The sequence below is a fragment of the Anopheles cruzii genome, chromosome 2 (genome assembly GCF_943734635.1).
Source record: "Anopheles cruzii chromosome 2, idAnoCruzAS_RS32_06, whole genome shotgun sequence".
Taxonomy (NCBI): Eukaryota; Metazoa; Arthropoda; class Insecta; order Diptera; family Culicidae; genus Anopheles; species Anopheles cruzii.
In genome coordinates this window covers 58,927,722-58,937,798 of record NC_069144.1, presented here as the reverse complement: position 1 = coordinate 58,937,798, position 10,077 = coordinate 58,927,722, and the positions used below count along the sequence as shown (strand labels likewise).

General features: G+C 51.8%; 3 protein-coding genes across 4 annotated transcripts; 2 read left to right on the top strand and 1 right to left on the bottom strand.

The window, feature by feature from the left end:
• Window positions 1–4,006: 4,006 nt before the first annotated feature.
• LOC128277544 (COP9 signalosome complex subunit 3) lies at window positions 4,007–6,364 on the bottom strand. Of its 2 annotated transcripts, none has more exons than XM_053016017.1 (7): window positions 6,136–6,364; window positions 5,895–6,049; window positions 5,738–5,831; window positions 4,928–5,658; window positions 4,674–4,856; window positions 4,543–4,607; window positions 4,007–4,467 (listed from the first exon to the last, which is right to left on the bottom strand). In XM_053016017.1, the coding sequence occupies exons 1-7, from the start codon at window positions 6,188–6,190 to the stop codon at window positions 4,452–4,454; spliced, it is 1,299 nt and encodes a 432-aa protein (XP_052871977.1). In that variant the 5' UTR covers window positions 6,191–6,364; the 3' UTR covers window positions 4,007–4,451. The 2 variants fall into 2 exon arrangements, with proteins under 2 accessions (XP_052871977.1, XP_052871978.1); XM_053016018.1 differs by having other exon boundaries at window positions 5,738–5,828.
• A 401-nt stretch (window positions 6,365–6,765) lies between these two features.
• Window positions 6,766–8,914, top strand: LOC128277403 (zinc finger protein 26). The gene is made up of 3 exons (XM_053015857.1): window positions 6,766–6,866; window positions 6,937–8,325; window positions 8,390–8,914. The coding sequence occupies exons 1-3, from the start codon at window positions 6,828–6,830 to the stop codon at window positions 8,900–8,902; spliced, it is 1,941 nt and encodes a 646-aa protein (XP_052871817.1). The 5' UTR covers window positions 6,766–6,827; the 3' UTR covers window positions 8,903–8,914.
• A 481-nt stretch (window positions 8,915–9,395) lies between these two features.
• On the top strand, window positions 9,396–10,067 carry LOC128277404 (uncharacterized). The gene has a single exon (XM_053015858.1). The coding sequence runs from the start codon at window positions 9,408–9,410 to the stop codon at window positions 10,065–10,067; it is 660 nt and encodes a 219-aa protein (XP_052871818.1). The 5' UTR covers window positions 9,396–9,407.
• The last annotated feature ends 10 nt before the right edge of the window (window positions 10,068–10,077 follow it).

Below are 10,077 nucleotides of genomic sequence, written 5' to 3'. Positions count from 1 at the left end.
CGTCACCACGGTCTGACCGCGCCCCGCGAACAGAGGTTCTGCCGTACAGAATTGTCTTCCCACAAAACCCCCAATTGCCAAACAACCCGATGGACTGAATGGACTGCAAACCGCGAGTTGGAGTTGCGTTTTTTATTTAGATTTTTCGCTCTCTCTCTATCTCTATCTCTGTCGCTCTCTCTCTCACTCGATCTTTACACGTTGCGTTACCTAGCAACGCGAAGCGCGGCTGTCGAAGCCACCTCAATCGTACTAAAAATCAAACCAAACCATCAAAACCTACTACTACTACTTGGCTATGAAAAGTGAAAAAAGAAAACAATTAATTACTAGAAAACAGCGAAACAGCATCTCTACACTACTTGTAAGCTGCTCGACGTATCACCAGTAACTAGAAAAGACAAGTTAGGAATTCTGATTCTACTATTTTACTAGGAAACACCGGAGTAGCGATCGGCGATCCGCTTTGCTGCCGATCCCGATTTGGGATGGGCCACTACTACTACTGTTACTACTATGTACTACGTTTTAGTATTACTCCTAGTAAAACGGCTAATGTGAAAGGGGAAACGAATAGGGGGTGTTATGGTCGATCAAACTACACAGAAACACACACAGATGCAAAAATGAGAAGCAAAAGACTAATGACTCCGTTAGCGTTTCCGGGAAACTGTGGACAGGAATCAAAATCTTTTCTGGGTCACCTAAAAAAGGCGAAACCATTTCTCTAACGTAACCTTTTTTAACAAGCAAGTCTCGAGCAAGATTCGGGGCGAAAGAAGGGACGAAACACTACTGTTCTGGTCAGGGACCGAGCCCTATGGAGCCCCTTGTAGAGAGAGCTTTTAATTAACAGCCGATTATCTAGTCGAAAATTGAAAACGGGATGCTGAAAGTAAGATTTAGTAGACGAAAGCGGACGTAACGAAAAACTCTGATTGAGTACGAGAGACAAAGAAACAGAGCGACAGAGAGAAGTGGTTAAATTAAAGAGAAATAGTAAAGAAGGAAACCGTAGAGTAGTAGAACACTTTCATAACGTTCATTAACTAATTAACTAATGTCATTAAAACAAAACGAGAAGCAACGCGTAAATCGTCGAGATGGAACGCAACCAAAAAGAAAAACAGAATGAAAACGGTTCAAATAGCAAACAGGATAATGAAATGGATTAAATCAAACACTTTAAACGTACGCACGGGGCGCGTGAGCCCCGATTTTAAATTGAACAACTAAACTAAACTCTATTCTGATATATGATATGATACACAACGTAGTAAAGGACGGCACTCTGTGGCCCGGCCGCCATTCTTGTTATGAACCGCGAGAGCAACGGAACACAGAAGTTAAGCTTAATAAGCTATAGAAAAAGTAGTAGAATAGAAACTAGAGAAAAAAAACATGTTTCACACCGCAAAGATGTAGGTCTGTTGAAAAGTTTTGAACGCATTGTTAGTCAGCGAAAAACGGCGCGCTAGGATGTAGACACGCGCAACACGCGAGGCCACCGCGGCCGAGTGGTGATGGTGCAACTGATGCGGCGGCGACGGAACTCCAAGCCCCAACGGGTCAGTCACCACCACTCGGCCCGCCGTGGCAAAACACATCGTTCTTCCTCGATCGTTTTCTCTCGAACGGACCAAAAACCAAAATGATATTTGCTAGCAAGGGCGGCGCAGAATACATGTGTACATAAGACAAGGGCCGGATCTGGGCAGCGGATATGCGACACGACAGAGATTGCCGGTTCACGACGGACGACGACACGTTGGTTGGAAAGTAGCTAAAGGCTTTGTTAATCCATTCTAGAAAAAGTGTTGGAAAAGTGTGGCCCTATTTTGAATGTTATCAGTTTGAGACGCTGGTCGTTGGAACGTGCTCCTTCCGTCCCTGTCTCTGTCCCTGTTATTGCTTTTGGGAAGCGAGCGTAACCGCGTCAGAAAACTGCCATCTGGACCGCCAATGCGTTCAAAGCGATTGTGCAAAGAATTCGAAAATCTACTAAACGAAAAAAGCGCGTCAAACTGCCAATACGTGAATTTCAATCGGTGCGCATCTGTCCCGCAACAGTGCCCCCCCAAAGCTGTCCCCGAAGCGTGTTCCGTTTGTTACTCATACTCTTATAAGGTGCTGATGCTAACCTTCACACTGACCAAAAGGAAGCAGAACGCGATCTCTCACTCTCTCTGTTTCGTACGTAAATCGGAAACTGTATGTTATGCTTAAGTAGTAACGAAAAACAATGGAACCACGAAACAACCAATCGATTTAACACACAACCACGACTGCCAAACGAACCACAACCAACCACTGTGCGCGCTGCACCGAAAAACGATGACGTTAGACTATTTTTAAATCGCCGGAATCCACGGGCCGGCGCGGAGTAGAATCTTTCACCTTCACCAACTACCAAGGATCCCCGACGGACGGTCGGACCGAGTGTGTATTTAAGGACTATCGATCGATCCACTCCGAATCGATCCGAATCGATAGAGCGGCGTGCGAGAGTTACTAAACAAACTATTAATCTGTTGGACAAAAAACAAAACGTTTAGCCGAAACCGGAATGTAGGAATAAATTCTAGATATTAATGTGACGATGTTTTTTGCGTTCGCGCAAGGACTCCCCACAAGGAAGGAGGACGTAAATTCACATGTTGCAACACGCAAGCAAAGATATTGACACTCGTTAAAACTGAAGCAAGGAAACACTTATCGCGCCATCCCGGGGTGTGATCACATCCACATCTTAGTTCCTTTCTTAGTTCTCCGATTCACCCCCCTACAAAAAATGCCAGCCCCGGGGCTGTTGTAAATAACGGTGCGATCTGCGACCGGCGACGGGTAGAAGATAGCGAGGGAACGATACGTTGTTTCAGTCCAGACTAGCGGTCCAGACCCCCGAAAGAGCCAGAAGTCCCACGGAAAACGGTCCCCTGGCCCATGCCAAAACATTAAACCCCTCTAGAGGGCCCTGTGGCCGACTGCTTGTCTGACCGCAAAGCCAACCAGCCAACTTTACTCCACCCAACACTTCGCGTTCCTGTTGTAAATGATTCAGAAATTATATAAAAACCAGTTCCACACAGACAGACAGAGTAGACAGTGTCCAGTTAAATTACAGTTAGAAGCAAACAGAGAGCAGACTTTGAGTTCGGTTCGAAATGACCCGTGTAATGACCCTGAGAAAGAGACTTCATGACAATAAAGTGGGCGAGCGAGATGGCCGAGGGCACGAACTACTAGGTGGGAGGGGAGAGGTGGGCTAGGACGGACCGGGGAGGGCGCAGCAAATGATAGAACCTCGACCGGGGCGTACTGGAATTACAGTGACAAGCGACTAGATTTGTATGTGAGTAGTAGGAACTGAAACACGACGATCGGGAGTCCTTCGCGGACACGGGAAGAGTTTCTTTCGTTTAGCGCGTACACTTTGAGGTCCCACAAAAAAAGAAAAGGATGTTGCCGGCAGGCAAATATAATCAAAACACGGTTGACTGCGGCCCGTTCGTTGCGCAGGGGACACGCGGAATTCAAGATAATCCTTCCGAAAGATCTTTCGATGATAGTAACGATTAACGATGCAACGGGAAACCGGTGAGCAACTAAACTTAACGACAAAACAAAACAAAAACATTAAAGTAACTGTGCGAGTGTGAAGTTATTAATTCAGAAAACACTTAAACCAATTCAATGGCTAGCGGGATTTGACCGGAACGTGTGTCGGAGCACTAACAGGAATGGAATGTGTGGATCGCTGTGAGTTTATAGAATTCCACCACCCAGCGAGGGGGGCATTTAAAGAACGAGGACGAAGAACTGTTTAGCGGCAAGAACCGAGAACGGTCGACATTCTTGAAGAGAAAGCAAAATAAAGCAAATCAATCATATCATTTAATATTTGAACCAAATCGACCGCCGTCGGACGTTGTGCCGGCTCACAACCACCGTCTACTACGATCTCTCTCTTTGGGGACGCACTACTTTCATTTCCTTCCATTCATTGTTGTTTTTTATTTCAATCGCATATTTTCATATTGTACATCCGCTTACTGTGATTGCGCCCTTCTCTGGCGCCTTTTTAATTCTTTTCCAAGGAGCGAAACAACGATGACGAGTCCAAAGGCATCGGTTGCAAAATTTCATCACCATCTCTTTAGCGATCTTTAGCAAAGGAGGCCGAGGCCTTTGCGTAATATCAAAGTTTAACAATTTTTTGGAACCCAACGAGAGCGCGGGAACGGGAAATCCGAAAGAAAGTGGTACCGCAAGCGGCGGGGAATCAACGGGTTTGTCGCCGGTGTAGTAGTAGCTGGTAGTGGTAGTGATCAACAGTAGTTATCGTTGGGATACGCGCGATCCGTTTTACTTTTCCCCCCTGACGATCGTTGTGCCACCGAAGACGCGGCATGCGTTGCCTCTCGCTTTGTTACACATCCCTCACAACCACATTACTCGGTAGGATCGCTAGAAACGGAACCGTGGATCGAATAAAGCTCTAGCGGTCGCGATCCAGGATCAAGGTTCAAGAGCAACACTTACCCGCTGTAGTTCTTCGTGTGTGGGCAAATGTCATCTTCCTGGTTTCCGAGCGATTTTTTAATGAACTGAAAAAATAATTTGTGCGATAATTGGCGTGATCGAGTTGAGCCGAGAGAGCCGGCGAGCCTTACCAGGGGATTCAGCAGGATCTCTTCGTCCATTTGCAAGATCTGCTTGTTCAGGTCCATCACCAGACTGATTTCGGTCTGTACGCGATCGAACATTTCCTGATTATTGTACTGCTCCGGGTCATCCTTGAACACGACCATACCGTCCTTCTGATTGATGGTGGCAAATATTTCGCCCGATTTGATCTGGAAAACAGAACCAGACAAACAGATTGCAGACCAATGGGAAGGTGGTGCGCCATGCCCCCATGGCTTACCATGTTCAGGATGTACTTTTCGGCCTCGGCCGGTCCACTCAGCTGCACCCGGCTGGCCACGTCGGCCAGCGAGAGCGTGAGGAAGGTTTTCGTGAGCCGCTGAATGTTTTTCTTGTACAGTGACGACACGACCTGCTTCACCAGACCCATATTGTGGTCGCGCTGGAACGGATCGCGGTACTTGTTCACCACCGTCCGCAGCTCTTCGCTGGAGGACGTGTTGTACGCGGTCGACAGGTCATGGTACGCGTGGCTGAGCGGTTTCATGAAGCGGGTCGTGATCACCTGCGAGTACTTCGGTATCGGGAGCACCTTGCCGTGCAGGATGAGCGACACCAGGATGTACTTCTTGTACGACTCGAGCATGATGTGCGACATCACCATGGCCGGCGTCGAAACGGCCACCTCGAAGAAGTACAGGGCCCGCTCGTAGTTTTTCACCGCGCAGTACACCATGCCGCCGTAGTAGTAGTAGAGCAGGAAGTACTTCGTGTCCGCATTGTTGTCGTGCGTCGTCGCTATCGCCGTGATGTCGATGTCCAGCACGCGTAACGCCGGGTTGAACACCTTCGCGCACAGGCACAGCTGGCACAGGTCCGCGTGGATGGGCGTGAGCTGCGAGTTGAACAGGCGGATCTTTTCCACCGCCTGCACCAGCACCGTCACCCCGAGGATCGTGTGCTGTTTGTGTTTCACCAGCGCGTTCGTCAGGTGATGGCAGAGTTCGTAATCTACGGCGAGGGGCGAGGAGCGAATAGAACAGATTAGTGACGGCCTGGGTGGATGCCTTCGTTGTACGCGGTGACTTACAAACATGTGGTGCGCATCGTACTTGTTCGCCGTTACAGAACGTGATAAACTCCCGTACACTTCGTAGCACATTTTCCGTCTCGTCTACATTCTGCTAAAGGAGAAAAGGGCTCAACACGGGTGGCTTAAGGGGAAGGCGGACGACCCTCGTACTTACACAGGAATCGTTAAACTTGGCCGCCAGCACGTACAGCACACCGAGCGAGTGCTGCTGAATGTCCAACGTTTCCAGCACATTGTCCAGGATGTTTCCGTTCTTCGACAGCAGCTCCGTCGAATCGGTTAAATAGTCCGCCAGCTCCAGAAAGTTGCCTATGGGAAAGTATACGGACCGTGTTACGGACTCCACCGGAAGCCACCGGAAGCCACCGGATTGCATCCCTGTCCCCACTACCTACCGGCGGTACTCTGGGCACGGACATGATTGACGTAGTGTTCCAGCGGTGAAGCCATCGTTCCGGGTGCAGGTTAAACGGTGTAAAACGAAAGCTCGTGGTGCTACAAACTAGTGCCAGGATCAATGTGCCTTGCGCGGCCGGAAGAAGACTCGGCAAACCCGGACACGGGGGTAGATTGCTGTGCTGCTGCTGGCGCACGAGGAGAACCTACCGAGAATTACCGCACACAGATTTCTTGCGAAACGATTCGGTCGGCGAAGCGGAGATCTGATCTGTCAAATGCGCGACGGACCGCGAGAACACAAAGCAACACTCGACTCGCCGACTCGCGGTGCTGCTGCTGATGTTGAGGGTTAACGTCAGTCGGTGTCGGCGATGTCAAACGGTTCAACCGGTAAAGTAAAACAACCAACAAGCGGTTAGTGAACAATCCAAAAAAACACTGTTTAAATGTAAAACTACTCACATCAAATTATTTATTTATTTTTTACAGGTTTTTCAAACTGTCGCTAGTCGCCGAAACCCGGTGTGAGTGAATGAAGCCCCTCCGAGCGTTGCTTTTGACAGCACCGCTTTGACAGTTCAGAAAAACAGCGGAAGGTCGAAATCGCAGTAAGCGGCAGCGTCTAATTGTAAAATCAGTTAATTGCGTTTTAAATATCTCTTTTCGGACCGTTCGTTGAGTGTGGAAGATGGAAGTCGACGAAACGAACGAACCTCGTGGTAGTCCGGTACGCATTTTTGGCGAAAATGGAAAATCCTATGTACCCTGCTTACCCCCTTTTTCTCTGCCTCCTACAGTTCGATCCGGACAGTTTGGTCGAATACGACCCAGAGGTTTTACCAGCGGCGGCGGCCACCAATAGCTCCGTTGCGGTTCGTTCAGAAACCCCACCGGCAATCCCGTTGGAAGAAACGCCGCTGGTGCGATGCCGTGCTTGTGGTGCTATGTTTCACACTCGCAACGAAGTCTCACGCCACGTACTGGACACGCACGTTTCGCAGTCCACTGCTCCGCAACCGGTAGTGGTGCTGCTCGTTACCGAAAAGGAGGCCCGTTCCATGGCGTGGAGAACTCCGGATCCAAGGCGAACGTACGTGTGTGGCAGCTGCCGCAGCTACGTTGGCTATACGCTGCTCGAAATACAGCGCCACATGCGGGCTCACGTGTGTAAGGACGATAAGCCGCCTCCGTACGATTCCGTCGTTCCGCCGTCGGTAGACGAAGCCGATACGGACGTGCCCTCCTCCTCGTCGGCCGCCGCTCGTTCGTACAGCAGTACGTCCTCGTCCGACGACGACGACCCGGACGGGGACAGACAGGTAAAGACGATCGGAAAGTCTTTCCGCCGAGTTCTCTCCCAAGCAAGGCACACCCCACCCGATGCCGCTAAGCCCGACGTCGTCCGGTATCTGCGTGCGACGACGATGAAATCGTTGATGGCCAAGACAAAAGCGGAAGCGAGGTACAAGTGCTCACGCAAAGGCTGTCCGTATCGATTCGCGTCCCTCGTCAATCGCGATCAGCATCTCCGGTGCCACGCGAACGACGTGACGACGGTCTCCGCGGACGGTGGCTCTCCGAGGGCCGGGTCCCACAACGGCAAGCGACAGCGGTTCGGATTCAAGTGCTTTCAGTGCGACCAAAAGTACGAAAGCTGGAAGAAGTGTATGACCCACCTGTGGAACGATCACCGCACCGACCTGGGCATGTCCCGGTGTAAGCTGTGCGACAAGCGGTTCAACAACGTAGTTCACCTGTACCAGCACCTGCAAACACACCGACCGAAGGAGCTCCGTTACATCGGCTGCCGCTTCTGTGACCTACTGTTTGCCAATCGGGCCCAGCGTTCCGTGCACGAAGCTTTGCACCGCAAACCCCCTACAGCGGCAGTGGCCACGGCGACGGCGACGGCAACGGCACGGAATCGACGACCGAAACAGATCGTTCCATCGACGGCCGCCGACGCGGGTACTGGCCAGTGTTCAAACGGTGGCGAACGCTTTGCCGTTCCCCCCGCAGAACCGGAGAAACCTCGCTGGTACTACGAACAGCAGTGCAGCATTTGCCATCACATGTTTTCGAACGCCAAAATCCTCTCGAAACACATCAAAACGGTCCACCACAAGATAAAGCCGTTCATCTGCAACGTCTGCGGGTACAAGTCGGCCCGAAAGTATACGCTCAACGTAAGTTGAAGGGAGAACTCCCTCCCTCGGGTTCCGCTAATAATTGGTCCCATTCTTTCCGTAGATTCACATGCGTCAGCACTCGGGCCAGAAACCGCTGGCGTGTAAAAGCTGCCCGTTCCGGGCGGCCGACCCGAGCGTGATGCACTATCACGAACGACGGCACCGGGAAGAGAGGATGTACCAGTGTCGCAGTTGCGGGTACACCACGGTCCAACCGAGCGCACTGAAGCCCCACATCATGGTGCACCACCCGCGCGAGTACGAGCGTATCAAGTGCAAGCTGTGCGCCTTCACGTCGGTCAATCCCGAGAAGCTGAAGCGCCACTGTGCGGATCACGAGGCGGGACTGATCGCGGGGCCCGAGGAAGATTCGCGCGAGGCCGATAACGGCGCCAGCTTGCCGGCGGAATCCAAGCGGCCGCCCAAGAGTGTGCTCGAAATCTCTTCCGACTGCTTTCTGCCGCTGGAGAGCGTCGATTCGGTGGTGCACGATGCCGGTGGCATCACGATACCGGCGGCGGCCGTTATCAGCGTGCCCACCACTCACTCGGAGGATACCCAATTCCCCGCCTAAGTCGAAAAATGTGGTGGCCTAACCGTAAATTCATCCGTAATTCCGAACATATCTCACCACAGCGAAAAGTGCACCATAGTCGGGAAGCCTACTACGATCCGATCTGTGTTGCTAGGAGACTATCCCACTTGAGCGAGTTTGACATTTAGTAGTCATGGCTACTTTGCTCTGGAGCACAGAATTGTTTTCCCTTTTCCCTTTCGCAATAATCGGACACATTTTCCGGGTTCCACACGAATGGCGGAATTTATGTGCATTGTATTAACGCGCCCCATTGGCCGGAAAAGGCGCTCACAACTTACCACCAAAAGTGAAGGCCCCCGATCGACTGATCGATATGGCCGATTCACGCATAAGGAACGACGTGCGGCGGCACGCAATGCCCGTGCGATTACAATCGATCGATCGATCGTGTTCCCATGCGTTCGCACAGCCGTTTTCCCACGGCCTCGAGTACACCTCGAGTGTGTGAATCAAAGCCCATCCACTGCCAGTCTGTTCCCGAATGTCGTCCAGCAATAAAGCCTCGTCGATCGTGTACAGTGTAGCGACGCGCAGAAATCGCGATGCGGCCCGAAAAGCGTTAACCGAGTTCTTCTACCCGGAGGAACCGCTCACGCTCGCCTATCGGTACGGCCGGGAGGTGACGGTGGACGATCTGGAAAACTCCTTGGCCTTCCTCGACCAGGGCACGGTGACGCTCGCAACGCTCAACGATCCGGAACTGGGCAGCAACGCGGCGGCGGCGCCGGTGGTCGGTATCGCGATCGGTGGTCCCTCGCATGCCGCCCTGCAGGTGACGGTCGAGACGCAAAAGTTTACCGACGTTATGGCGTTCCTAAAGATGGTCTCGGATCGGAGTCTGCCGGGGGCTCGGGGATCGCGACCGTGCTACAATCTGCACTGCCTGGCCGTTCATCCCGCGTTCCGTGGTCGCTCGATCGCCCGCCGGCTGGTGCAGGAACAGCTGCTGCTGGCCAAGAGCGCCACGTTCGACGCCTTTACGGCCGATGCTACGGCCTCGGCCTCGGCGCAGTTGCTGCGCCAGCTGGGCATGCAGGAAATCTCGCGGATGCGGTTCGATCAGTACCGTAACGAGCGTGGCGAGCCCGTGTTCGATACGATCCCTGACGCCGAAGTTATCACACTGGAACAGTTGTTGTAGAGAACTGAAT